The sequence below is a fragment of the Ovis canadensis genome, chromosome 11 (genome assembly GCF_042477335.2).
Source record: "Ovis canadensis isolate MfBH-ARS-UI-01 breed Bighorn chromosome 11, ARS-UI_OviCan_v2, whole genome shotgun sequence".
Taxonomy (NCBI): Eukaryota; Metazoa; Chordata; class Mammalia; order Artiodactyla; family Bovidae; genus Ovis; species Ovis canadensis.
The window spans coordinates 46,316,284-46,344,163 of NC_091255.1; the positions used below are offsets into that span (position 1 = coordinate 46,316,284).

A 27,880-nucleotide genomic window follows, 5' to 3' on the forward strand; every position below is an offset into this window, starting at 1 on the left:
TGTATTAATTTTCATTTTCTTTCTCATAGAAAGTATCGAAAGTATGACTGGGGACCAAATAGCTTTCTGTCTCTGAGGTCCCAGTCACCCCTAGAATGGAATGGGGGAAGGGGGATAGGGTGCAAGTGACCCTCAGAAACTCTGGGGAGGCTTGGGCCACTTTGGGGTCAAGCCCAAGAGAAGTTCTAAGGCTCTGGTCTCGGACTCTGATGGCCCCAGGTACAGCCATCCTGCCCCCCAAAATTTCAGGGCTCTGGAGAGCAAATGCAATTCAAAGTCGTTCTACAGTCCCATCTGCCTTCAGAAAATAAAATTAGCCAATTCCACCAGCACATTTTACTGTTATTTCTTTTGCGTTGTTTCTCTGGTGTGCAGCTCCCAGGTGTTTGAGGCTGGGTAGGGCCCCAGGACAGACTGGCCCGGGGTCCACCGCACGGGAAGGGGTGTTTGAACCGCCCGTTTCAATGCTGCGGGGAAACTCTTAGCAAATCGCCTGGACCTGGAGGTTGAGAGCAGCGAGCTTTGTTTTCAGTAGAATCGCTGGTATGATGTTTAGCTGCCCAGGGATGCAGCCGCCTTTCCCTTCTAGAGGGGGAAAATAGTTCCTAAAAAGCATATTCCACCCCCCCCCAGGAATGTCTCTATAGAACCAAATCAAAGCTGCCCTTAGGAAGGTATGAATAGAATAAAAAAAAGATTTCTATGGAGCTTAAAGTTCACAGCCATTCTGTGTAGACAAGAGCTAAGAAAAATGTGAGAATTATACAGAAAACCATTAATCACTTCTTTTCTTTAAATACGTATCCTCTCTCCTTTGTTATTATTCAACAGCAAATCTCCGCAGACCGGCTGTTGGGGGAAAAAAGTGTTAGCCGCCACTCCCGGATCTGCAAGGGGGAAAAAATTTGGAACCATAAAGTTGAAAACTTTTTTCTCTCAGTTTGGAAGAAGCTGTTCGTCATGAATGGGATCCGTGGAGTTCAGGCCAGAGGAGGCGAGAGGCGCAAAGGTAACAAAGCCCCCGCCTGGGTTGGCTTTTTTTTTTTTTAATCGTTTTATGAGCTCTTTTTACAAGGGAAAGAAGAAATACTCTCTCGCCTCCTTTTTCTTTTTCAACTATCTTCACAGGGTTTTTATGGTGAATGCTTGGTCCTGTTTTGATGCCTTTTATGATGACAGATGCTTGGGTCAGGGACTGACACCTGGAGAGTGTTTGAACTGATTGGGACTGAGGTGTTAGGGTCCCAGAAAACTCCCAGAAAAGATAGGGAGGCAGTTGAGAAGTGCTTTCTGGTTTTAGAAAATGCAGTAGGGCCTGGGGAGCCCCAGCATGTGTGTGTGTGTGTACTGAGTTGAGGTGCACATGTGGCCTGTGGGCTCCATAAGTCTGCTTGTCTACGCTGGGGGCTGGTATCCCACAGATCTATATACCGGTGAGTTGTTGTCACTGCTACCTCCTGGAAAAATGGAAGGCAGTTTTTGGATGAAAAATCCCAACCTCAGAGTGGGTATAGTTGGATGTCTTCAGTTTTTCTTTTTGTGTCTAGCTTGGGGTTCTAGACAAATATTTGTCACTCTCTGGAGCAGGAAACTGTTCTGCTTGCAGGCAGGGTTCGTTGACGCCAGAATCTTCCTCTTCGACTCTGCCCCCTCCCTTTTTCCTGAAGGCTCAGAGTTTAGTTTGCTTTCCTTTTGCTCTCTTGGCTTGGGGGCTCTGTTCCCCGCTCAGGGGCCCTGCTTCTGAGGGCGAAGGAGCCAGTAGGCTCTGCCTCAGACCAGAATGTGCTGGCCTTTTTTCCTTGGGACTCACTGAGGGTTTGGAAGTAGGAGGCCGGCAGGAGAGAGAGTTCATGGAGAGGCCACGTTTTCTAGGCGATTAGCTCAGTATTAGAACCACAAAATGACCTCGGAAGCCCCTTGACCTCTCTGAGACTGGACATTGTGTTGGCTCTTGCCTCCTGCCCAGAAGGGAAAGTCACACCTCTGCAGCGAGGGGTCCTTGGGCTGTTGCATGTCCCCTCTCCACCCCCCACTAGACTTCAACCCCCCCCCCCTTTTTTTTCTATCTTGAAGTTTCTGGATTATTTTTCTATTACTGTCCATTGAAGAGAAAATGCGCAAAAAAAAAAAAAGTAGCTCAGCTACGGGAGGGAAGTAGGGTGCTGGTTTCTCTTTCTGTGCCGAGCTCCTTTCCTCAGGCAGATTCACACCCCCCCATCCACATCCAGTTCACCCCTCCTCCTTTCCTGTCCCTTTGGAGGGGGCTGAGGGAAGAAAGACAAAGGGAGACAGATATGAGAGGTCCAGGGGCTTCAGAGGGCTAGGGGAACAAGCCCCTGGGTCCTAAGGAGAGAGAGGGCCCCTGTTGTGGTTACTGTCTCTTGAGGTCTGTTCTCCAAATCCACAGATTCTTGACCCATTTTCTGAAGTCCCTTTGTTTAGGAAGCTATTTCTATAATCACGGTCACCCCCTTCTCCATTCTCCAATCCCACTCCAGCTACACACAGTGCCCACAGAGTACCTCCCCACCAACAGAGCAAGAGTGATGGGAGAAGGGTCAGTGTAGGCTTTCTGATCATTTTCAGGGACAGCTGTGCCACGTTAACCAAAGTTTCCAACAACTTTTAAGAGATGCATGGAGGATTTGCTAAGATGTGAACTCAACAGAGAGCCTTTCCAAATCTGAATTCTATTTGCTGTATCTTAAAAAATCTATACCAGCAGCCATCCTCTTAGGAGGGGATAGAGACAAAGAGAGAGACAGACAGACTCCAGCTGGGAAGAGGAAATGTTCCCTTGAGTTAACACTAGGAGAAACAGAACCTTGCTGGGATATATGTGGGATGTTGGTTTGCATTTTGTAAATTGTCTCCTGTGTTGGGGACTGTCTCAGACAAGCAATAACTGGCCTGGCATTGGTTGGTATCCTCTCCTTTGTCCCTGGGTGGCTTAACAAGTGCAGGGGCTGGTGGCCTTGGTAAGAAAAGGGAGCCAGCAGAAAGGCAAGCTGGACTCCTGAAATGAAAATATTTGGGACTCAGGGGAGATGTGCACCCATAACTCCTCAGAGCAGATAACCAGTTGTGAGCCCTCTATAGGCTCAGGTGACAAAGATCTAGTCACCTGGGTCTTTCCAACCTACTTTCTGCCATGTGAGGATTACAGGTCCACCAAAGGAAAAGGGAAGGCTGGGGTTCCTTCAAAGGGGAACTGAGCATTTCCCCCACCCTCACTGCCAGACCCCCAACCTCTGTAGAGCTGAGTGCTGCCGGCAGGCTCCCCAGCCCCCTGGGCTCACCTTCTACAATTCTAGCGGCCACCTCTATCCTCCAAACCTTTGGATCTCTCTTCATCCAGTTCGTCGGCCCTCCCCACGCTCCCTCCTCTTTGCACCCGCCTGGGCAAAGTGGGGTTGCCCGACTAGCCTATGCCGGCCGCCGCTGGGGCCGCCCCAGTGCCCTTGGTGGGTCTCCCATGGAAGCGGCGGCCCCGGGAGGGGGGTCTGGTTGGAAAGCGGAGTTGGGAAGTTTCCCAGCGTGAGTTGAGCGCTGACGGATTTGTGATCGGCCATAAAACCGGCGCGTTCAGATTCGTAAATCAATCTCGCCTTTCTCACAATATAAACGTTCGCTTTATCGGCAGCAAGGCTCTGCTCGCGCCCCGGCGCTTGTTTATTTGAACATGGACATTCCCAGGATCCGAAAAGAGTGTGGGCATTTGAACAGAACCTGCCCGGCGTGCCTCCGTGTCACCGGCTTTTCTTTAGCTCGTCTTTAAAATGAATTTACCAGTTTTGAGATTGGTGTCTTCCCATGCTCCCGCATATTCTCTCCTCTCTTCTCTGCTACCCCCGCTCCCGCCCTGTATTTTTCTTTTAGACTTTAGTGGCCTGCTTTTCTTGGGGGGAGGGCAGTTTTAATGGATTTCTCTGGCCAGGACCTTGCAGGGAGTTCCCCTCGCTGGAGCCGGGCTCGCGGCTGAATTCAATACCAGTCTGGGTTTTGTATCTGCACAATCAAAGCCGATCACCCCCCTACAGAGCCCGGGCCCGCCGGCGCCCCACCCGAGCGTTGAGAGCGGTATTCTTAGGGGACCAGGCCGGCCCAGTGCTCGGCCGGGGGCCCGCTCCGCTGCTCCCGCTGGACCCAGACACCACCTGGGTTGGCGGTCTCTTCAGGGGTGGTGAGGGCACCTGGGTACTCAACCTTCTCCCCCTCGAGTCGCTTTTGGTTGAGACCCCTCCAGATAAACCGCTGGCGGCTCCTCGGCCCCCTGCCCCCGCCCCAAACCACATCTGTTCTTCCCTGTCCGCAGGCCCCTGCGGCTGCCCCAGAGCTGCTGAAGATAAGGCTGGAAGTGTGGGCTGGGCGAGGGGCTCCTTCAGGAATGTCTTCTCTGCTTCCCTTTGCAACCCCATCCCACACCGTGGCCAAAGACTCCGATTCGATTCTGGGACTCTGGTCATATCTGGTCTGCTCCTTCTGGCGCCAAGCTGTATGTGAAGGTTTGGAGGGATGTTTTGTTTTGATTATATCTGAGATGAAGAAGTCTGTGTATGTTTCTCTCTCTAGGCAGAGGGGATGGATTTCTTCTATCAGCACCGATGTTTAACCCTTCAATATGAAATCCCTCATCTTTTTCCTATTGATCTCTCCATTGTCTGCTGATTGGAAGCTGGTGGGGGGCGGGGGTCAGTTACTAGTACCTGGAAAATAGGAACTGGCCTGTCAGGCCAACTTCAAAGCCTCTTTCTTCCCTCTCCTCCCCTCCAGTTCAAACCTCTAGCTATCTTCAGTGGTGTGTTGTGGGTGGGGAGGGACTGAGGCAGGGTGTGACATAAGTACCCAGAGATTGAGCTCCCACTTCTTTTGTGTAGGAATCTTCTTACTCCAGGTCTTTGTCTCTAGAGCTCATTCTCAATAGAATTTGGTTCCCTGTAACAGTAACAACACAAGGAAAAAAAGTCCCCCTTGTGGTTACTCTCAACTCTGGAAGCTCCCAAGTCATCTCTTCACCCTGTCCCTTTTCTGCCCTTTCAAAAGGTACCACAAAAGATTTTTTTAAAAGGAGAATTAAAGCCAGAAACCCCCTTCTTTATACACATATAATCTGGATCTATGAAATGTTTCTTTTGAAGCTGGTCCCTTTAGAAATTTTGTTGGTCATTTAAGGAAGACAGGGAGTATGCCCCACTAAAATATCCTAGGAGTGAGGGTAAAATAGAGTTGGGGAGAATGTTAATGTTAAAGGATGTAGAGAGAGCAACTGGATGCTGAGAAATCCAGGGGCTTGGAGAAGGACTCTGTGCCCATCCCACCCCACCCCCCCAGACGCCCCTGCAGACTATTTCTGCACCTTCACAAACTAAGCAGAAGCAGGAGGAGAAGGGAGAGAGGAGAGGTGGGCTGTGGGTAAGTGTGTGTCTGGGGGGGATGCTGGTTAGGAAGTGTAGAAACAGCAGATACAGATATGAATGTGGGAAAGAGAACTGGCTACTATTCCATTGGTGGGTTCGGGGAAACCTATTTCGCAGGAAAATTTCTCCTCCTGAAGGGGAAGGTCATAGTGGTCCTTTGAGCCTGAAATCGAAAGACCCCCTTCCCCCTCCTGGTCACGTGATTCATTAAATAATTAATGCCGAGGTTGCAGAATAGATATGTATTCGTCAGGAAAATCACAGGCTCGGTCTCCCTGTTTCTGACGTGCAATTCAACTGTCCTTTGAAAAACAAGCCTGTACCCCGAGAAAAAAAAAGAGAGGGGGAGAGAGAGGGAGAGAGAGAGAAAAAGAGGGAGGCAGCAATAAAACAGCCCCGCAGCCGGAGCCACACCGCGGGCTGGGGTATTGTAAGTAGAAGGGATTTCTCACTACCTACCGCGTCTTATATGTCCATGTAAATTTATTGTTTGTTATTAATGTTATTGTCGTAAAATGTGACAAATAGCCATCTTCATTTCCTGCCATTTCTCTTCACATGGTGCTCTGTGTGTTTGTACCCATTGAGGCATTGCATAGAGATTTTAGGAATATTCCTCTTCTCTATCTCTCTCTCTCTCTCCCTCTCCCTCTCCTCCAACCTTTTTCTTGATTTATAGCAATATGGGTGTCAGCTTCTCGGCCGGCATGCCAGCCATTGTGTGTGTGTGTGTGTGTGTGTGCGTGCGTGCGCGTCTGCGTGTGTTTGTGAGCGAGTTGTGTTGTTTATGGCCATGTCTTCGATAAATCATTTCTCACAGAAAATGATGTGGAAGCTGGGCTATTTCTGCGGCCGGGAAAGAGTCACTCTCGGAGGCACTTCCTCTCTCTCTGCTCTGCTCCCAGGAGTTGGTTATTTCAGACGATTTACAGTAATATATCAGCAGTTAATATGAAAGCTCTATAGCTGGAGGTCTTAAATTACAGCATCTGTGATTATCAATTAAGGCGAGATTTGTATAAATTTGGTAAACTAGAAATGCCTCATTGGCATATAAACCCAGTCAAAGACCACGACCTAATATAAAAATTATATTTGTGAGCCTGATAACAGCCAACATTCCTGCAGCAGCAGACAGAGCTTCATTTTTCAGTGGTTCCCCTCCAGGAGTTTGGCTGCTCCGATGCTGCCAAGGGTAAAGAACCCAACTCTGAAGGCAGGAGGAGCCTGGGGGAAAGAAAGGTGGAGGCAGGAGAAGAAATTACTGAAGTTGAAGGCAAAGATGTTTGCAATCCATGGGGACCAAAAAGAAGTCCTCTGCAACTGGAGGGGGCTGGAGGGATTCGGTTATAGTGTTCAAGCTCAACCTATAGGACTGACCTGTATGACAGTGTTGCTAGTGGGATAGGAGCTACCCAAGCTGGGGGAGACAATGGAGGCAGAGGCTGAAGGGCAGGGAGGGAAGCTGAAAGCTTTGGCCCCCCACCCTTCTTTCTAACAAAACAAGGAAGTGAATTCACACCCTAGTAGCCTTCCTTCGACCTCCTGAAACAAAGAAAGTTTCCTCAGCGGTGAGGGCCTGTGTGTTGAGGGCTAAAGGAGGGAAAAGTTCTCTAAGTTTTTCTAGAAGAGGAATGTTTCCAGGTGGTCTCAGAAAGTTGGAGAGCATTTCAGGACACAGGGTGTGTTCCTCTCCATAAGTCCCCATCCAAAGAGGGAGCAAATGGGGTATAGATTGGGAGGGGGAGAGGTCACAGTACCTCCCCACTGGGGAGGGGTCTGCCGGTTGAGAGCAAAGCCAGAGGTGGCTTTTGGGGATGTTATGCACTGCCCCCCCCCCAAAGTTGTTATGGAGGAGAGGCAGAGGGACAGAGCCTTGGCCAAGTTCCGTTGGGGTTGCTAGCATCTCCTTCCCTGGCTGGAGCCCAGCCAACTGACTTTATAGCCACTATTATCTGTGATACTTAACTCTGCCTGCTAGTGTAAACCTTTGAGCAGGAAAATTAGAGTGACGCCGCGCCCAGGTGTTAATTATTCATGGCATCAGCTGTGCCTTGGAGTGGCTGCTTAGGGCCCAGTCCACCTAGGGGCTAACTCCCACGCCCTGCTCCAGGTGGGCACTGAGCCCTATCCTTGTTAACAGACAGCTTTTGGGGTGGTGGTAGGTGAGGCCTCCCAGTTTGCGAGTCTGGGTTGAAAAGGGTTTAGTGAGAAAGAGAAGGAGAAGGCCAAGACCCTAGGCTGGGATGGGTCGGGGCGAGTTACCTGGCCTTGCTAAAAGGAGCTGGGGAGAGACTGGATTCACGGGCAGCCTTGACAGGGCTGGAGATCATGGGGAGGTGGGAAGGACTGGAGGAGCAGCAGAGAGGCCTGAGGGATAGGGGGCTTCAGACCCTTCAGGCCCCCCATCCTTGGTGTTGGAGAAGCACCGCCCCCCCCCACCCGCCCCGACCCCTCAGTGTAGGAAGCAACTATTTCCTTCTCCCTCACCTGGGAAGTGATGGGGGCAGGGGGTAAATGTGGAAAGGGAGAGTTCACCCTCAATCCAGTGCTTCAGGATTGAGGCTAAAGTCTTAGAATCCCTGAGCCAGGGGGAAGGGAACAGTTGGGTGTTGCTAGCTTCTGAGCTTAGCCTGTTTTGGAGGGTGGGGAATAGCAGAAGAAGGCTGAAGGGTTTGCTCCCTGATACAGGCCAGAGCCCCCGAGGAGAGCTGGGACCCAACCTCACAGGCCCTTGCCCCTGTTCTTCCAACTCCCCTTTCTGCTGTTGCCCCTGTCACAGTGGAGGCCTGATATCTGCCATCGCCCCCCCTCCCCTGCTTTTCCTCTCCATTCTTTATGCCCCCTTCATGTCTTTGTCTCTTCTGGCCCTGGGGATACCCCCTCCTCTTCTCTTCCCCGGGAGACAAAAGCAGGGAGAGCATCCCTCTCTACCATTATCTTTCAGTCAGTCTCTGCCCCCTTGCTAAATCTCCTTCTGTGAGGCCTGATGCCCTCCATCCAGGCATACAGGCCTACCCTCCAGATCAGCAGGTTTGTTGTTTTTTAAACATTTGGTTCATGTAGCCATGAAGTGCCCTGCTTCTTACAGTTCTGTACGCACACACACACACCCCATTGGCTTTTGTGCTGTTCGGGAGATGGGGCAAAATGTATTTGATAGAAGGGGCTTTAGGAAAGCTGCTGACTCTTATCTTCTCCCCAGACTCTGCTAGAGTCCACTTTTGTGTATATAATTATAGTGTTTATCTATGTGCCTTTAAGAAGCTGGGCTGCCAATGCTTTAATGAGCAGAGGAGTTAGAAAGATGAGGAAAGAAAGTTAGAAGGAAAAAAGAGAGGGTCCCAGAGAGAGAAGCAGCAGCAGTTTCCCTTTCTGAGGAGGGAGGTCAAGGCAGAGCCCAAGGAGAGGATGACAGGGAGAATGGAGACAAAGGCCACTCAGAGGGGCAGGGAGGCTGTCCTGGCAGAAGGTACCCCCAACTTGGATAGGTACATACACGAGAGTTAAGTGAGAAGGGAAGTGGAAAGGAAACCACTCACTTTGGCCCCCTTCTCTGTAGGAGATGTCTCCATGGCAGAAGGATGAGTACCCCCCGACTCCCAGGAGGACAGGGCCCTGAGACCAAGGGCTCCACATTACCCAGAGGGGTAGCCTAATCGAGTCCAGAAGTGATTTCTGGAGATACTCCGAAGTTGAAGTCCTTAGCAAAGCCCCATTCAAATTCACTAAAGACAAAGAGAGAAGCAGAGTGTGAGAAGACAAAAAGACTGTGAGGAAGGGACAGAGACCACAGAGATGGTTAGAAAAGGCAGAGAGAGAGAGAGAGAGAGAGAGGGAGGGAGGGGGGAGAGAGGAGAAAAACAAATAGAGATAGACATGCAGAGAAAGAGCCCATCCCCTTGGGGTGGGCGGCATTGAGGAAAGGACTGTAGGGTCTGGAAGCTCCTCCAGGCTCTGTGCCTTCTCACAGGCAGCTGCCCAAAGCCGAGGCCATCCCAGAAGCAGCGTCTCTAGAGTAGGCCCTGGGGTGCTGAATCAGGTGTGAAGCAGCTGGGGTAGGAACTGGTGTTGGGAATGGCCAAGATGTCTTGGGCACTTCAAACTCCTCTTCCACCACCATCTTCAGTAACTTAAAGACTGGAATCTTCCCAAAGAGAATCCCACCCTGGGGTGGGCTGCTGGTTGTGTCGGTGTGTCACACCGGGACCCTGGGACTCCTTCCTTGGCCTGTTTCCCCCTCCTGCGTTTGGTCTCTTCTTTCCGTCTTCAGGGGCAGGGAGAAGTTGATCTTCCAGCAGCCTGAGAACTTTCCCTTTCACCTCCAATCCACATCTTCTCCCTTGAAGCCCTGGCCAGAACACAAGGATGTTACCCTCGCTAATCTCCTTCTTTCTCCATCTTTCTGGAAAGAAAAGGAAAAATGGAAAGTTTCCAGCAGCCTAAGCAGCTTTAGACAACTCCAGGGAAAATGGAAAACGCAAACCTTGCTTGCCTCTCCAGTCCCTCCCCTGGCCGCCACTGGGCTCCCCCCGTCGCGCCCCCCATGCTCCTGTCCCGTCCTGCTCAGAATGCTCTCCCTTCCCCTCCCTCCTCCGCCGGGCCGGACATATGGAACCCATTTCGCCGGTGACATTGAAGAGCCGCTGCGCGCCCGCCTTCCGCCATGGCGCCCCCGATTCCCCGCGCCCCGGCAGTCGCCGCTCCTCTCGCCCGGCCGCTCGGCCCGCTCACGCCTCGAAGCCTCGACCGGGCTCCGCGCCGGGCCCGCGCGCCTCCCGCAGCTCCACGCGCCCGGCCGCGCGCGGACTCGAAGGCCGAACAAAGCGGCTGCCGCGGCAGGCGGGCTGGGGGAGTGCTTCCGGGCCTCTCCTCGCCTCGGCCGGTGGGGCCGGGATGCTGCCGGCCGCTCAGCCCCCGCTGGCGACCCGGGCCCGGCCAGCCGCCTGCCGCTGCCCGCGCCCTAGCAGAACCGCACAGGTAGGTGCGGGCTCCGGACCGGGCTCGGAGTGAGAGCTGAGTGCCCGAGATCCCCGCGCCCGTCTGGGAGGACAGTCGGATTGGTGCGAGCCAGAGATGGGAGCGAGTTGAAGAGGCAGTGAGGGCGGGCGGGCGGAGGGTGCGGGTCGGTGTGCAGGAATGCGGGGTGTGGACAGGACCCGACTAGGGCCTGCGGAGCGCTGGGGTTCAGGAAGGGCGGTGGAAGCTGTGGGGGGTTTTCCAGGGGAATTGGGAGCTCCGGGTTGTGCGGCAAATGTGAGGGGCAGCTGCTGGAGTGAAGGGGGGGGGGCTGGGTCCTGCTCCCAAAGTCCAGCTGCCACCATGGTCAGAGCCTACTAGCACCTCGCGGGTTTTTTGAAGCTGAAACTACAAGAGGCTGCGCTAAGGACGGGTGTTAAACTGAGAAGGTAGGAGACGGGGTGATTTATGGCTTCAGAGAAGCTGTGTTTACTCCCTGCCTCCTCTGGAAACCAAAAACCAAACAGAGCAGAGGCGGGAGAACCCTCTCTCTTTGGAGTGGAAGGCGATGCCAGGTTGATTCACTGGGATTTATTTTTCCAGATGTGGGGAAATGGTGGGAGCTGTCTCTTTGCAGGGGCGGGATGTGAGATGTAAGGAGAGTGTGCAAGCATACACACGTAGGTGTGTTTTGTGTGAGTGCACATATGTATTCATTCGGGTCGGGGTTTGTCAGGTACAGCATCGCTTTACAAGTGAGCACACTGGCAGCTGCATGAGGACCTGATGTTCTCAGGTCTGGGTACCCAGGACCTGGTTGCTCTGGACGTTCTCTGTTGCCTCGTACCCTCGCCATGGGGGAGTGCTCCTGCAGTCTGTGCTTTCTTTCCTCCCACAGCCACACGCAGCAGTGCCCACTTGGCCTGGTCCCTGGCCCCTCTGTGTCATCTGCCCACGCCGCCTGATCTTCACTTTGAACCTTTAACTTTGCCATGCGAGACGTAGGAATTAGTGAGCACAGCTGGGTTGGGGAGAGGGGTGGGAGAAAAAGGCCTGACGTGGTAGGGGCTGTTGGTGGTTTGAGGCTGGTGGGGGTTCCACTAGTACTGCTCAAATTCTCCCAAAATCTCTGTTTGGGAGGGAGCGGGTGAGTACAAAGGGGACCAGGGGAAAGGAGCCAAGCAGGATAATGGGGGTGGGAGAAAAATATTTTGACCCCCAGATAGTTATTTCCGCTGGCCAGCCAACCGGTGGCTTTTGCATTTCTGTCCAGACACTGGGCTTTGCCTGGAAATTGTTTTGCATTAAATTTTCTCAGCCGCAGAATTATCTTTCCTCGCCTCCAGCTAAACTTGCATTTTTCCACCAGACACTTGGGCCCCGCACCAATGAAATCTGAGAGGAAGCGGCTGGGCCCTAAGTGGCTGTAATTTAATTGATTTTATCATAAATCATCAACTTGATGAAGAACCCGAGGTTTCAGTGAAGTAAATTGATATTAATGGGAGTTTCTTGAAATGCAAACTCGCTGCATTGTTGGGGCATTTTGAGCTGGGAGGTGGATTACATGTGTCCCAAGAGCAGAGAGCCGGTACCTGGAGCCCAGCACAGCTTTAGGGGGTCGGGAAAGCTAGCTTCGAGGGGCAGCTGCAGGCAGACAGGTTTCTGTAGGGGAGAAGGCAGAGAATGGAACATTGTTGGGGAGGGAACAGTCTGACTCCATGAACCCTGGCTGGCAGTCCTGGGAATGCTGGTCTCCCAGTGGGGGGAGGCAGTTGGGGAAGCTGGTAGGTGTGTGGGCAGAGTTGGGGGTCGGGTGAGAAGGCCAGGCTGGTACAATGGGTGCATTGACTCCTGGTTAAAAATTGCCAGGTTGAAGCCTTCCTCCTCTAATTACACAAATTAATTATTTACTGCTCAGGTTGCTATGTCTGAAAATAGTACTTTTGATTTGGTGATGAAGGTGGAGAATAACCCACCCTGGACACAGAAGGGCAGTAAAAACCAATGCACTAGCCTCTGCGGGTTCAGGAGTGGGGTTGGCACTCAGTTGTGGGGGTGTAAGCATTTAAATTTCAAGAGGAAATAGTCTGATTTTGGATGAGATGGTGCCCATTATTATCTGAAATCAGTTTATGACTGCTTATTGTTATTCACTTTTACATCAGTACACAGAGAACCACAAATTGTCAGCTCAAAAGGGAAGATCATTTAGCCCAAGCCCTCCCCTCCATACATGTGATCTTGCTTTAGGGATGGGAAAACTGAGGCCCAGTGAAGTCTGCTTCAGATTACACAGCCAGTCTGGACCACCTGGAATCCAAGCCTCCTGACTCCCAAACCTATCCTTTATGTACGACTTTGGGCAAGCCACTTCCTGGCTCTGGACCTCAGTTTCTCTATCTTTGGCAGTGGCAGCATTGGACAGGACACTCCCTGAGTTCTTCCCAATTCTGACCTTGAGTAACTCTCTAGTGCTTGGGAGCGACTCCTTTTTGTTGCTCCTGGGGTTCTGTGGGCACCTGAGTATAGAAGTCACTATGTGCATGCATATTTGCAGTATGCATGAAGTTTGTATATGTCCAGAGAAGTGCATGGTTATTCAGACTGACTCGAGGAAATCCACTGGAATCTGGACTATTCCTCCTCCTGAAGGTGTCCTTATTCTCAGCAGAGGAGAAGCCCAAGCCTAGAGCACTGGAGATAGAAAGCAGTGGGAGGGGCTAGCTGGCTGGGTTGGGCCAGGATTGGCATTTGAAGGGGAGCTAGGGAAGGAGGGGCTCAGCCTCAAAGAGCAAAGCACTTTCTCTGCCAGGATTCGGAGCTGAGGCTGGAGTTGTTGGGAATACAGCTTTTGAAGTCCCTCCAACACCAGGGCAGGGACCAAATTATGGTTTCAGCATTTAGATCTGAGACAGCAGACCACCATCACCACTCCCAGCCTCACTTTGCCCCGCTGAGCCTTTGGACGCAGGGGGCCATGGCATTACACCAGGTCTCCTCCCAGGGAAGCCAGGACAGAAGTCCTGCAAGGTGGATGACCCCTGTCTTCTTGCTCTTATTTTCCATTTCTTCTCCCAACTGGGAAAAAAAAAAAGATAAAATTCAAAAGAGGTGGGGGCTTCTCAGAAGTGGCCTGGATGTGAGAAGGGAGATTTCTTGTAGGATCAGGGATATGGGGAGGCTAGCAGAGGAGGGGCGGCTTCCAGACTGCCTTAGGAAGTGTTGTCAGGGATATGAATTCTGGTGGAAGAAGTGGGAAGAGAGGAGAAACAAATTCATTTTGGGGGGATTCTGGAAATCAGAGTTCCTGGCCAGATAATCCTGAGAGGAAATAGTCTGTTTTTGCCCGAGACTTCTTAAAGTCTCACCCCAAACCCTATTTGAGAGAAAGAAAAAAAAACGAAAGGGCCAGCAGGCCCAGATTCTGGGCCTATCCCATTCTGACTTTGGAGTTTTATATTTGGAGGCAGTTCTGGAGGGCTTCCACTGATTGGTCATTAATCCCGTGAGTTATTGTCTGCTAAACAGAGGTCAGTGGGAGAGAGGCATCTGATCTGTCAGGAGAGACCTGCGCAGTCAGTCCCTTGCAGCAACTCCCTGGGTCCTGTACCTCCCTTGGCAGCTTCTCTCTTCCTTCCCCAGCAATCCCCCCCCCCAACCCCCCAACCCACCCCTGACCCCAGGCGCCCAGCTGTCCAAGATTTGCCCTTCTCCTTCTTGCCTTGCCCACCTTTTGTCTCGACATCCACAGGGGTGGGGTTTGTCAGGCCGGGACAGAACTTCTAGGTGAGGCGGGACCCCTGATACAGTGGAGCTCAAACCCAACTGGGCGCTGCCGCTCACCGTCTTGGTCCACGGGCGTAGGGGCACTGGCTCGGCCTCCTTGCTCACTGAACAGACTTTGCAAACCCTTATGGGAGCCTTGTTTTGTCTTCCTCTGTTTCTTGCCCCCACTCTTGGGGTTAGGGGAGAGTTCAGCTCAGAATTTACTTCTATTTACTTCAGTCTTGGTCTTTTTCTTCTTTGGATCTTGGCTTCTACTGAGCTGGGTGTACACCGGCCTCCGCCCAGGCGCGAAATCTTCCTTCCTCTGCCCCTTTGTTCACACCGGCTCAGGCATCTTAGAAAGGTGGGAGTTCAGGATCCAAATACCAAGAGCGATTTGCAGTAGCATTTCCCATTTTCTAGCCCCCATCTTTGAAATTTCATTAACATTTAAAAGAGATGGAGATTCAGGGGTGTGTGTGTGTGTGCGTGTGTACTTTTCACGAGTCTCCGAGGCCACAGAGTTGGCCAGTGAATCTGGAAGAGTGTGGGACCCGGAACTCAGACAGGGCCAGAAAGAGATTGCTAAACGCCTCACCACCCCCAGCCGCACTGCCAGGTCCCGGCTTCTCAGGGAGCCTGGGGGGGCAAGTCAAATTTGGGGCTGGCTGAGCTGGGCGCTAGCCTGGGGCAGCGGTGGGGAAAATCCCTTGGTCATCCCAAGGCTGATACCAGAAATCTATTTTAAAGGAACCAGGCAGTTTGGCCTTATTGAGAGGAGAATTTTCGTTTGTTCTTTGATGATTTTTTGGGCGCAGAAGGAAACAGACATCTCCGGTGGCCTCCAAGCGTGCCCCCCCACCCGTGATTGCTCAAGGGGATTTTAAGGGCCCGGTGTCCGGGTACTGGGCATGGATTAGGAGTAGGGGAGTAAGTGGTCTAGCTCTGGGGAAATAGGAAAGAATGTCTATGAAGGGGGGCATTTTCTCTGATTTTTGCCTTTATTATTAATTTCTAAGGTTTCTGTGTCTTACTCGTTCTCTTAAAATTTAAAAAAAAATTTGTTTCTCTCTGTCTCACACACACATACACAGACACACACACACGGTAAGTTGCCCAAGTTTCCCCACTTGAATCCAGGAAGAGATTGTTCCCTCTTCTCTCTCTAGTCTCCCCCTAAATTATGACTTCACTATCAGGGATGATAAATCCCTCTCTCCTCCTTTTCCAGACCTCAAAGTCTTCCCTCCAACCCCGCTGGTGTTTCCTACCCTAAGTTTCCTGCCCAGGCTCCTCACTGCCCCAGTCTGTCCCTTGCAATTTGGAAGGTCTCTAGCCTGCAGACGTACCTCAGACGAAAAGGGTACCCTGGAGCTGCCATTCTACTATTCATCCCCCATCCTCCCAGCCCCCAAAAGGGGCTCTCTGCCAACCAAAAATCTCCGGAAAGGAGTAATAAAGTCCAGAAGGAAACCAAACTGGGATCTAATTGTGTCTCAAGCATTTGGAAGGGGCTTTGTTCTCAGAATTACTTAAGAAGTCCTTACTCTATTTCTTACTGCATTTGGGGGCGCATGTCCTCTGAAAATTTGCTCCAGGTTAGCTTTCTTCCTCTCAGCCCTCTTTTTCGCTCCCACTCTACTGCACTCCATCTCCTTGTATAGCCAGAAGGGACCACAAGAATCCAGGCTCAGAGCGGGGAGGGGTCCACTGTTGTGTCTGGAAAAACTCCTCTGCCCTTGGCTTAGCTCCAGGCTGATCCTCTTGCAGGCTGACTGGATGTCCCTGGGTTCTCTCTTACTCACTGGGGTGAAGCCGTGCAGGTCCCACAAGTGACCAGATCCTCCTCGCCTCTTAACTTCTCAATGACTCTCTCTCTAGTGGCAGTAACAGCTAGAAGAGTTGGAGGGTCTGAGGTACATTCTTGACTTTTTAATGTGGGAGGGGAAAAGATCCAAAGGTGCTGGTCTCTTAAACCTCTAGAAGCCTCGTGAGTGAGTCACTGACCCACCAGTCCTAGAACTACGTAAGGTCCAATCCAACAGGTCTCTAACCAGGGTCTGGAGATCTCAGGACAGACTCTTTGTAGCCTTGACTGCTTTCTCTAAGGGTCCTGGCTTGAGCCCCAGCAGTGGGTCCAGCTTGGGTATTTTCTGTTCCTGATACTAATAAACATAGAAAAATGGCTTCCACTTTCCATCTTCACCTCCCCACAACCCTCAGCCACCAACTCTCTAGGCAGGCATTAGGATCCTAGAGACCTCACAGTAGGAGGAGACTCTTCAGCTGGTTCCTTGCTGGAGGTTAGGAAGGCCAGAGTCCCCTTCTCCACTCCAATTCATCAGGGCCCCAGGAAACTGGCTGTTCCAGCCCATGAAGTAAGCCTGACTTAGTGGGCCTGAAAGAAGTGGGGACTGGAGGAGGCCAGGGGCCACACCTTATGAGAGTAGACAGTAGGACCCTTTCTCAGCCCAAAGCAAAGCCAGTGAGTGGGGAGCTATGGGGTATGAGGGAAGCTTTGCTAGACACCGCCACCCTCTCCTGGAAGGGAGACAATAGCTGGAAACCATCTCTCACCTTTGTTCTCCCAGTCCCTTCTCTCCTGGTCCATCCAGATGGGAAAAAGCAAAAGCCAAGGATTCTAACCAGGACATCACAGGGTAGTAGCTGGCTCTGTCTACGCAGAGTTAAGAGAACAAGTTTTCCAAGCTGCCTTCGTAGAAAAGAGAAACTGCCAGACTTCTATTTTATCCTCTAAGCCCGGAGTCAGCAGTTCTGCCAAGCTGCAAACGCTCCTGCTTTTGGAAAGGTCCTGGTGCTTTTTTTGTCTTTTTCTTCCGCCAGGAACGGCTCTTCCCCACCCCCGCCCCAAATCTGCAGACACCTACATTCTTGCCTCCTGTCTTCCTCCTACAGGCCTCCTAGCCTTTCCCTGCCCTTCTAAAACACATTCGAAGACAACTTGAGCTTTTGTAGTTTTCCTCACTTGTTTCAAGAGTCCTAAATCTTGCAAGAGCTAAGAGAAGTAAACAGATTTGTTCTGAACAATAATAATAATAAAAATAACTACCCTCCATCTCTTTTGCCAGTGCATTTAAAATTAAGGCATTTTGCTGGTTCTTCGAATCTTCTTAGAAGTACAAATGTCCTTATCACCTCTTAGCCCCTTCTGCCTATCCGGAGGTGAGAATCTTAACAGAAACTTCTTCGTGAAGTTCTTACAGCTTCTCTATTGCCAGCAGTGTCTGGAACTCAAGCTAAACACAAGGTCTTCCTTTTGTCACCCTCTCCTCAACCCCCCTCCCCTACAAGATGGTCTGGATTTTTGAAATAATCACTCACCGCTTGTTGTCTGTTCTCAAAAATGGGAGGGGGCTTTTGAAAAGAAAGCTCTGGTTCCCCCCACCCCAGGTTGGAAACCGGGCCAGATTTGCGGGGAGAGAGGAGGAATAGAGGGTGTGGGGGAGAGAAGAAACAGACTGCTGAGACTCAGCCACCAGTCCCGCAAGAGTGAAACTACTTAAAAAAAAAAAAAAGTCCTAGTGTTCCCACTGCAAATGAATGCAGAGGGGCACCCAGGAACCATCCCCCCACCCCCGCAAGGCCAGGGCCTCCCAAGCTACTCTCTGCTTAGACAGAAGGGTTTACTAATAGTGATGGTGGTGGTGGTAGTGGGGAACTGTGAACTCCACCAGCTTTGCCTTGTCTTTGAGCTCCTCTTCCTCCCCCACCAAAATCTGAATTTAAAAATTTACCTGTCCTTAAAAAACAAAAACAAAACTTAAAAGCTCTACCTCCTTTCCTTTCTCACTCTTTTTTTTTTTTTTTAACTGGGGGGGGCGTTCAAAATACCCCCCTCCCCCATTACCACCATCACCTTCCTTCCTTATCAGGCATCTAAGCTTGCTAAAGGGGGAGAGGTGGGGGTGTGTGTGAGCTTGTGTGTGTGTGAGTGTGTGTGTCTGTGTGGTTTTTTCCCTGTGCAAAAGCAGAGGCCATTGTTACGGAGAGTAGGGCGTACCAGTCTTATAGGGCAACCGCACTGTGGCGGCTTGGCCGTGCCGGAGCCTGGAGCTGGATTCTCGGCGAGCTGAGCCGCCCGAGCACCTTTCGGTCTTCTATTTTTTTCCCGCTCCCCTACCCCCTCCCTCCTGCGCACCCCCGCTCCTAAGCCGAGTGAATTGAAGCGGACGCCGAGCGGCTCCTCCGGCCGGTCTGCCCCTCGGGCTCCCCAGCCGGGGTGGCTATTGGGGAGGGGGGCGACGCCGCTTTAAACAGTGGTCTTTTTTTCCTTTGCCTTCAAGGAGGGGAGATTTCTCGCCTGCCGCTCGCGCTGGGGCTCGATGTGAATATATATTATGTCTGCCTGTTCTCCCCTCGTCGGTGGCTAAGGTAAGCTGGACTGAAATAGGCTATCAGTTTGTGAATGGCGGAGAGTATGTCTCAATGATTTATGGCCCATATGACTCCAATCTCGGTTCAAGAAGAGTTCACAAGCTTTAAGCTTCCTTCCACGCAGCGACTCTCTCTCTCTCTCCCTCTCTCTCTCTCTCTCCCTCCCTCCCTCTCTCCCTCTCCCTCTCTCTTCCTGCTTCTTTCCTTTTCTCTTCTCTTTTCTTTCAGCAGCCAGATCTGGACTGAATTTTCGCCCGGCTGCTAAGAAGAGCCTAACCTTTTTTCTCTCTTCCTTTTTTGTTCTATTTCTCTTCTATTTTTTTTTTTAAGTCCTGGAAGGTGGCCTAGCCCCTCTCCCTGGTCTTCCCAGCTATTGTTACTCTCCCAAGCCTTTTTTGGGGGGGTTGCTTGGAAAAGTGGATTTCTTGGGGTGGCTCACCGCCCTTCTCCAGTGAGACCCTGGGGGAAGCCGGGAGCCACTGTCTCCTTCCCTCCCTCTCTCTCTCCCGAGAAGCCAGATGGAGCCTGGATTTTTTCAACATGGAGGCAAGGGAAATAGATGTGTTTGGCTTGGTAGAACTGCACCCCACCCCCCTTTTCCTGGATCCCCAGGTTTCGGATCCCCTCGGCACCTCTCGCTCCTCTCACTGTCCCATCAGCCGGGCCTCTGTGTGCGCCCTCCGGCCCACCGGGCCTGGCAAAGTCCCGGTGTGGAGTTGCTAAGGCGCCTTTTAATTTAGTTACCTTCAGCGCCCAAACTTGCTGCTGCCCTAGGGCTGGTCCTCGGCCGGGTGTGCTTGGAACCTGCCGCTGCTAACCGTTTCTGCGTCCTGAAGGCTTCTCTTCGCCTCCTTGGGCCAACATAGCTTGTCGCCAGGCACCATGGCAGCAGCAGCCGAGACAGCCCGGCGGCGACAGAGGCAGCCAGGGACTAACTCCATCCACAAACCTTCCCGGCCCTTTCTGGCTGCCGGTGGAGCCTCCATTCTTTTCTATCACGCCTCTAGCTTCTTGCTTCCCACACTCGCCTGGCCTCGTTGCTGCAATGGTTTGCAAGTTCATTGCATGGGGAGCGACAGGAATTTCGGCCCCAGGCGTCTAGTCAAATTATTGTTTTATTATAACTATCATCATCATCATCATCATTACTGCTGTAACAATCATTTAGACTAAATAAAGCCAGGGCCCAGCCAGCCAACCCCCTCCAACGTTTTTATTTCATTCTCTTATCTATTAATAACAAACTCAACTGATGCCTGTTAATTAATTCCCCCTTCAACCAGGGCTGCTCCGAAGCTAATTTTGGTTAAATCATCAGAGGCTAATGGTAATAATAATAAAGGGATTGGGTCAGCCTGGTCAATTGAACTCCAGTTCTCCTCCCTGGAAGGACCTCCTGCTTTGCAGACCCCTGTGTGTTTCCCAGAAACAAATTCTTCCCAGAAACCAATCGGAACTCAGAGTTACCCGGCTCCCTTTTGAGTATAAATCTGTGCCATTAAGAAGGGGATTTATGTGTGAGAGGGATTTCCTTCACCTGGACTCCCTTTTTATTTTATTTTCCTATTTTTAGTTTTCTTTAGAGTTGACTAGCTGGGCTGAATGAGATTTAACTAGTTCAAACTCATATGTCAGAAGATAGGGTCAATCTAAAGATTCTATAAAGAGTGATGGTGAGGAGTTGAGAAGACATTTGGTGAGCTTGGGGGTATGTAGTCAGAAGTTTCGGAAGAAATACACGAAATCCTGTGACAGCTTGAACCTTTATTTTTCTAGCACACTTTAAAAAGCCTGCATTAAACTAATGATTTTTTTTTTTTTTTTGCCTCAAAGAACTTCAGTAAACAGGGGCACCCAGTTTCCAGCCCAGATAATATTGCTTAGATTGCTTTGTTTACTTTCTTTTTTTCTTAGGGAAAAAAATTTGTGTTTTAGAAAGCACTTTCCCATCTCTTTTTAGAAAAGTCCAGCAGTTACCTAGTTTCTTTCTTCTTTTCTTCTTTTGGAAAAATCAAAGGAAGCAGACTGTCAAGGAAAGGGTGGGTAAAAAAAAATTATGCCTGATGAAAAAAAAGAGAGTGGGAGAAGACCTAGCCAAATGGTCACAGCACCAACCAGTCCCACCAAAGAAACAATCCTGTTCCATTTGGGGGCCCCATGGGGGCCGCTGGCTGCGGGATCCCAGACTTGGTTAGCAAACACTCAGACTGGAGGTGGTGGTACCTGCAGCCAAGGCCATGGAGGCCGCTCAGTTCCACTGGCTCTGGAGGTTGAAAATCTTCAGGAAGTTTTGGGTCAGGCTGCTGCTTCTTGAGGTGGGAGGGTAAGGACAGGCTCCCTCACATCAGAAGGTTCCCTGCTCAACTTGCTTCTTCCTGCTGCCTCTTCCGGTGATCCTCAGCCTCAGTATTTTTTCTCCAGATTAGACTCTGCTTGGATGAAAGGAACCTAGATGAAGGCAAAGGCAGGAGGCCTCTCAGCTCAGAGGAGGGTGTTGATGATGCTTTTATTTTGGAGTTCCCCCCCTTGAGCCACCCTATCCCAGAGTTGGGGGGGCAGGTGCAGGGAGAGGGAATTAAAGAGGTCAGGGGCTAGTAGGCAGGCAGGAGAGAAGCGATGGCCCTTGCCATAGTAAGATTCTATATCCAGGCAGTTCCCAAAGGAGTGGAGTCCTTATTTTCTTAAGTGAAGATGAAAACTGGTGGGCTTTTTCTTTTAAAATTAAAGCACTGATATAAGAAAAATCCATTTCAGGCCAAGCAAGTGGCCTCAGCATCTGCTGTGAAGATGTTGGGTGGGGGAGAAGAAAAACCCTATTGATGTCAGTTCCCTTTTCAGTTCCTAAGATGGATTCGAGCCCCAGTCCTCTTCTCCCCGTGTCTCTTCTCTCACCCCGCAGGTCAACCGCTACGAACAGATCCCGGGAGGAGGGGGGCAGAAAGGGGGGGGGGTCCGGCGTGCCACGTGACCCCAAGGGGTGCCAATGTCCGGTCGTGAGGGTATCTGGCTCTTGCAAGTTGCCACCTACCACCAGGGCCTCGCCCAGCGATGCAGAAAGCCACCTACTACGACAACACCGCCGCCGCACTCTTCGGAGGCTACCCCTCATACCCTGGCAGCAATGGCTTCGGCTACGACGGTCCCCCTCAGCCCCCCTTCCAGGCCACCACGCACCTGGAAAGTGACTACCAGCGCTCAGCGTGCTCGCTGCAGTCCCTGGGCAACGCCGCCGCGCACGCCAAGGGCAAGGAACTCAACGGCAGCTGCATGAGGCCGGGCCTGGCCTCAGAGCCCCTGCCGGCTCCGCCCGGCTCGCCCCCGCCCAGCGCCGCACCTACCAGTACCACTAGCAACAGCAGTAACGCGGGCGGTCCCAGCAAAAGCGGCCCCCCCAAGTGCGGTGCCGGCTCCAACTCCACCCTCACCAAACAGATATTCCCCTGGATGAAAGAGTCGAGGCAAACGTCCAAGCTGAAAAACAGCTCCCCTGGCACAGGTACCGGCTCTCTGGCTTCGTCGTCGTCAGCTTTTGTCCCGGCCAGGAATGTCACTGTTATTCTAGCACCCAGCCCTTAGGCGCCCAGGCGGCGGCATTTCCCGTACCCCCCCCACCTGGTGACCCCTGACCCCGCCAGCACCCTCTCCCTCTTGCCCCCCTCCACCTGAGCTTCTGAGAGGTCCAGAAGGCCAGGTGCTCGGCCTCAGCCCTTTGCAAGGCTGCAGAGTCACGAGACGCTGCCAGTAGACGCAGAGTCGTCAACGATTATTATTAAGTATTACTACTGTGGATATTAATCACAATCGCTCGGGCGGCCCGCGGTCTCGGCCTCCAGGCATGGCAGCCTCTTCGCCCCCCATTTTCGTGCCTTGCCCAGAATGTCCAGACTCGCCCAGGAGTTCTCCTCAAGCACCTGTCTGGGCCACAGGACCTGGCGCGGTGGAGGGCGGAGGAGTGTCTTCTACACCTGGAACTAGGGATAAGGGGGGAGAAAGCGTGTGCGAGAAAATCCAGCCCTAAATAAATGGCCATGCGGCTCTGTCTGCGTGACATGATCAAATTTTCATAAGCTGGGGCAGTGAGAGGAGAACAGGTCTCTTAATAAATGCCACTATTATAGAGTGTCCGCTAATGCGGCGGGTGGGGGCGGGGGGCAGTGGAGAGGAGGAGGCGGGGACGCGAAGGGGAGGGCGGCGGGGCCTCCCGAGTCCGGGCCTGGATTTATTAAGAAACGATGCATTCAATTTCGGCGTGTTCAGTAATTATCTTTTATTTCATTTTCTCCCCTTCCCACCCCTCCCCCTCGGGTCCAGCGGAGGGCTGCGGCGGCGGCGGCGGAGGCGGCGGCGGCAGTGGCGGCAGCGGGGGTGGCGGCGGGGGAGGGGACAAGAGCCCCCCGGGGTCTGCGGCCTCCAAGCGGGCGCGGACGGCGTACACGAGCGCGCAGCTGGTGGAGCTGGAGAAGGAGTTCCACTTCAACCGCTACCTGTGCCGGCCGCGCCGCGTGGAGATGGCCAACTTGCTGAACCTCAGCGAGCGGCAGATCAAGATCTGGTTCCAGAACCGGCGCATGAAATACAAGAAGGACCAAAAGGCCAAGGGCCTGGCCTCGTCTTCGGGGGGCCCCTCTCCCGCCGGCAGCCCCTCGCAGCCCATGCAGTCCACGGCCGGCTTCATGAACGCCTTGCACTCCATGACCCCCAGCTATGAGAGCCCGTCCCCGCCCGCCTTCGGCAAAGCCCACCAGAATGCCTATGCGCTGCCCTCCAACTACCAGCCCCCCCTCAAAGGCTGCGGCGCCCCGCAGAAGTATCCCCAGACCCCGGCGCCCGATTACGAGCCTCACGTCCTTCAAACCAACGGGGGCGCCTACGGGACGCCCACCATGCAGGGCAGCCCCGTGTACGTGGGCGGGGGCGGCTACGCGGATCCGTTGCCGCCCCCTGCCGGCCCCTCCCTCTACGGCCTCAACCACCTTTCCCACCACCCCTCGGGGAACCTGGACTACAACGGGGCGCCCCCTATGGCCCCCAGCCAGCACCACGGACCCTGCGACCCCCACCCTACCTACACAGACCTCTCCTCTCACCATGCGCCTCCTCCTCAGGGTAGAATCCAAGAAGCGCCCAAGTTAACACACCTGTGATGGGAGAGGGAGGGCTGAGGGGCAGGTCCTGGGGTGGAGGAGACCCAGGAGGGGCGGGGGCTGTGGAGTTGTGGGGTGCAGTCGGGAGGTCTGAAAGAGGAGGCAGGGAGATGGCAACCAAGCTTCCCGGGAAGAAAGGGCCTGGAGCTCCTTCCCCTCCCCCTGGCCTGAGAGGTTGCTTTTTAAGTCCTGCAGCTCTTGTTTAGTCTGCCTGCCAACCCATTGGAAAGGAATCTACAGCAGATTGGAGATGACCCCATCAACCCTAGGCCTCCAGCAATATTCAGTTGGAATTCCACCTTAGGGAGTCGGGTAGAGGAAGAGGAGATAGGGAAACAGGCAAAGAAGCACATTTTAAAAAACAGACAAGATGGCTAGGCCATCACCAGCCAACCAACCAACTTACCTTCCTTCTATGTGGTTAATTCCCCCAAATCTTGATTTTTCTTTCCTGGCAATTCTCCTTTAAAAAAAATTTAATACATTTCAAAACCAAGGGCACAAAGCATGTCCCCCTCCCACTTTCCTGAATCCTCAGATTTCTTCCCATGATAGGAGAAGGTTGATTGGGCACTCCCTCCATTTCTAGTCCCATATTTTTCTGCTCTAGAACGTTAATATCTATACCCCACCCCTATCAATTACAGTCTTCAGAGGGCTCAGGGATGGTGAGAGATCCTGAAAGAGCTGTCTATATTATAAATATATATATATATATATATTTTCTTTTATGGCAAAGCTGGGAGGTGAGGGCAGGCAAGTTGTCAAGACTAAAGGTTTGCCCATTCTGCTGTCTCCCATCGCAGCTCCAGGTCCATCCCCCTCACTCCACAGAAAGCAGTCGGTGACTCGAGTTTCTACACTTCTCTTTTCTTCTGTTGCTCTCTTGACTTAACGTGAAAACAGGGTATATTTTGACAAACTGTCCCAGGCGGGGGCTGCAGCTGGGCCTGTGTGCCTTGCTCAACCCTGGACAGGACACTTTTGTTGCACTTAGAGTTTACATTTTAATGGATATTAAAAACAACTGTGAGAGATGCCTGGGCCTGCAGGAGTCCAGCATTGCTCAAAAAACGTGTGTTCTAGTGAACATTTTCATATATATTTATTGGTTATAGCTTGTTAAAATATTTTCTTTTTTTTTATTATTTATCCCCCTACATTATGTATTTATATGAGGGAAAAAGGAAAAAATTGTACTTTTTTTTAGTATTGTTATAAAGGACGTTGTGTTCCCTGTCATGTAAATCCAGCTATTTTAGTTATTGTACTCTAGAAAAAAGCTATAGATTTATGTTAAACTTGTACTTATGAACAATTGTAATTAGTTCTAAAAGGCATGAACTCAGCTCCTAATTGTCACTGTATAGTCCTGAATTTGTAGAATTAGAGTTAATTCCCTCTTGGAACTTTCTTTGTTCTTCTGTAGTTACTTTTTTTCCTTACTTAAAAGGGTTGTCTGTCATATAATTCTTGAATAAACTTTCTGTTATCAATTTTATCTTGTCTTGGTGGTCCAATTTAGATAGCAGAGCAGCAGGCTGCTGACTGCCAGATTTCCCCAAGGGAAGAAGAATGGTGAAGACCCTATCCTGGCCTTTTTATGCTCCCCTGCTCAGGGCCCTACCTCCCCCATCTGTGTCTCAGGTTTATTTGGTTTTTCTCACCCAAGCTTGGAACATTCTGCCAACTTCTTAAGATTTAAGTAACAAGTTTGGGGCAAAGGGAGACCAGGGGACTCTCTCTAGGTCTTTTCTGTTTGGCTTCTTCCCCTCTCAGTTTTTCCTCATTGATTGACCTTTTTTTGTCTTTTTGCTTCTTTGGCCACAGCCTCCCCACTGTCCCCCACCCCCCACCCCATCAACAACAACAGAAATCTGGCCCATTACTGCTTCTTCAACCTAAACTTCACAGTTCTCTTCCGGAGCTACAAAGAAGTCGTCACGTGACCCGAAGCCCAACCACCATTGGGTCTAAAATGAAAACAAAGGAAAATGATTAATCTTAAAAAAAAATTCTGAAGCCTAGACTTCTCAGGTCAAACCTTAAAACTAAAGTGAAATTAAATCACTAAATAAAACTCAGGACAGAGGGAGAGGAGGCCTGTTTGATTTCCCCCGCCAGGGTAAGGGGAGAGGAGGAGGGTGGGAGAAGCTATGGATCCAAGCATACATAAAATGGTCCCCAGGCTAATGTGCCGCTCTGTTTCCACGATCCTTGGGAAAACTTCATTTCTTAGTCGTGGTTCCATAAAAGTTTTATCACATTGGAGCGAGGATAGAGAGGGTCTGTCAAAGATGAAATGTCACCGCCGCATCGCTGGAGCCGATAAGAGCTAGGAGACAGGGAAGCTGAAATATGGAGCTAATTCGTTGAAAGAGAAGCGATGGCTGCTTGCTGAAGAGTTGCATAATTCTAATTGTAAGCGATGTTCTAGCATTGCTTAATTAGGAGCATATATTTGGTGGTAGAGATGGTGGGGGTGGGGGGCGTGTTGGTGAGAATCATTCCAGGCCCTCAGCCTTAAAGCCAGGGCTGATTTTCATTTTTATGTTGTATCCTGGCAGTCCAAGGTTAGTAATTATAGCCTTTATGCAACAATAAATAACAATAAAAAAGCAACCTGAATTCTTCACCCCACCCCCCACACCACCACCAAGTAGGATTTTAACTGGACTAGGCTCATCCAAGCAGCAAGCAATTTAGCACTGGGTCAAGCTATAATTTAAAGGCATAACAGCGTACAAAGTTTGATTGGGATCAAATAACGCTCATGGGTTTTTCTTTCTTTCTCTCTCTCTTCCTCTTCCCTGAATAACATTTTCTGAATGGTGTTAACTAGATGAAGCGCCTTGTTTGGCTCTAGATGTAGACTGGACTGATTTTTTATCTAGTAGGAGAGGGGCAGGCCAAGTCAGAAAGTTTAACTTGAGTTTGAAAAACAGAGCTTTGGCTTGAAATTGGAATTGCAATCAAGAAAAATAAGGGCCACCTTGGCTTGGTGTCCTCCTCCCTTCTCTCTTAGAGATTTCAGCCCCTAGCTAAGCAGCCAAAGTCGAGGGGAAAGTATCTGTACAGTAAGATTCACAGCACAACAGGGGGGCGGGGAAGCGGCGACTCTGGGAAGGAAGGTTCTCTTGGCCCCTTTTAACACCCAAGTTTTCTGCTGTTCTCTAATCTGGCCGTAAAATCTGTCAGCAGGGTTAGAGAGAGCCGTATTTCCTGCAGGGACAGCCGGAGTTGTTGCGGAGAGAATCGCTCAACCCTGCAGCCAGCTGGAGAGGCTGTGAAAAAACTTCCAGGGCTTCTCAAGGGGGTGGCCGGAGGGAGACCCCTCTTAGGCCTCCTGCACAACCTGCAGACAACTACTCTTCTGTGCCTACTCCCCACTTCCACCCCCGTCCTCACCTCCAAGTGGCAAAAATTACTTTCTTTGGAGCCGAGCTGGACACAACCGTCTCTGGCTAGTTTGCCCAGTTTCTCAGAGCAGCTCCCTTGGATCTGAGCCCTCCAGAGCCTGCCGCCCCCGTCCCTGCAGCCCCCACGTCCAGCTCCCCCTTTTTCCTCCTGGCTCTCCTCCACCCCCACCCTTCTCCTTAAATTCCTCTATCCTTTTTAAACACTCACCCCCAACCCACACGGATGAATACTTACCACCACCCACGCGGCTGTTACACTGACACAAAGTTTCTAGTTCCAGCTCCCGGCCGAGTTGCCATTTCTCTGCTAACCAGCCTTCTCCTTGCTCGCTGCCGAGCAAGGAGGGGGAGGGGAGGCCGGAGCCGTGGGAGTTCTCCAGAAAAACTTTCCACCCAACCCAGCGCCTTTCCTCTGTCCCCATTTCCCATCTGTTTCCCTGCTCTCCCAGAATCACCTTTCTCTTTCCTAACACCCCCCACCTCCAGGCCTTTTAAAGGGATGGGGAATTTCGGCTGTTCCCTCTGCTTTCCCAAAGAGCCAAATTCTTTGATGCCATCGGAGGGAGCTGTCAGGGGGCTAAGATTGATCGCCTCATCTCCTCTCGGTCCCTCTGACCCACTTATTTAAAAATCTTACCCCAGATCGACATTTCATTTTCTGCTTTGAGATCTAGTTTCCCACCGATTGCTTGGGGCTGTGAGTCTTGTACCCATTCCCTCCAGTAAATTACAGCACTCCCTAAAGTTCATACTATCTTGAACTTCTGAAAAGAAATAA

General features: G+C 51.5%; 1 protein-coding gene and 1 long non-coding RNA gene across 13 annotated transcripts; one reads left to right on the forward strand and one right to left on the reverse strand.

Moving 5' to 3' along the window:
• The first annotated feature begins 908 nt into the window (after window positions 1–908).
• Window positions 909–24,158, forward strand: HOXB3 (homeobox B3). Its single transcript, XM_069543223.1, has 4 exons — window positions 909–1,009; window positions 18,449–18,536; window positions 21,439–22,035; window positions 22,851–24,158. Exons 3-4 carry the CDS (start codon window positions 21,588–21,590, stop codon window positions 23,681–23,683), a joined length of 1,281 nt encoding a protein of 426 aa, XP_069399324.1. The 5' UTR covers window positions 909–1,009; window positions 18,449–18,536; window positions 21,439–21,587; the 3' UTR covers window positions 23,684–24,158.
• On the reverse strand, window positions 20,934–27,570 carry LOC138415104 (uncharacterized). 12 transcript variants are annotated; one of them, XR_011247105.1, is made up of 6 exons: window positions 27,338–27,570; window positions 25,856–26,018; window positions 25,585–25,656; window positions 24,090–24,146; window positions 23,627–23,677; window positions 22,782–23,088 (listed from the first exon to the last, which is right to left on the reverse strand). It is a non-coding gene; the product is annotated as an uncharacterized lncRNA (long non-coding RNA). The 12 variants fall into 12 exon arrangements; XR_011247103.1 differs by having other exon boundaries at window positions 23,615–23,677; XR_011247112.1 differs by having other exon boundaries at window positions 25,573–25,656.
• Window positions 27,571–27,880: the final 310 nt, after the last annotated feature.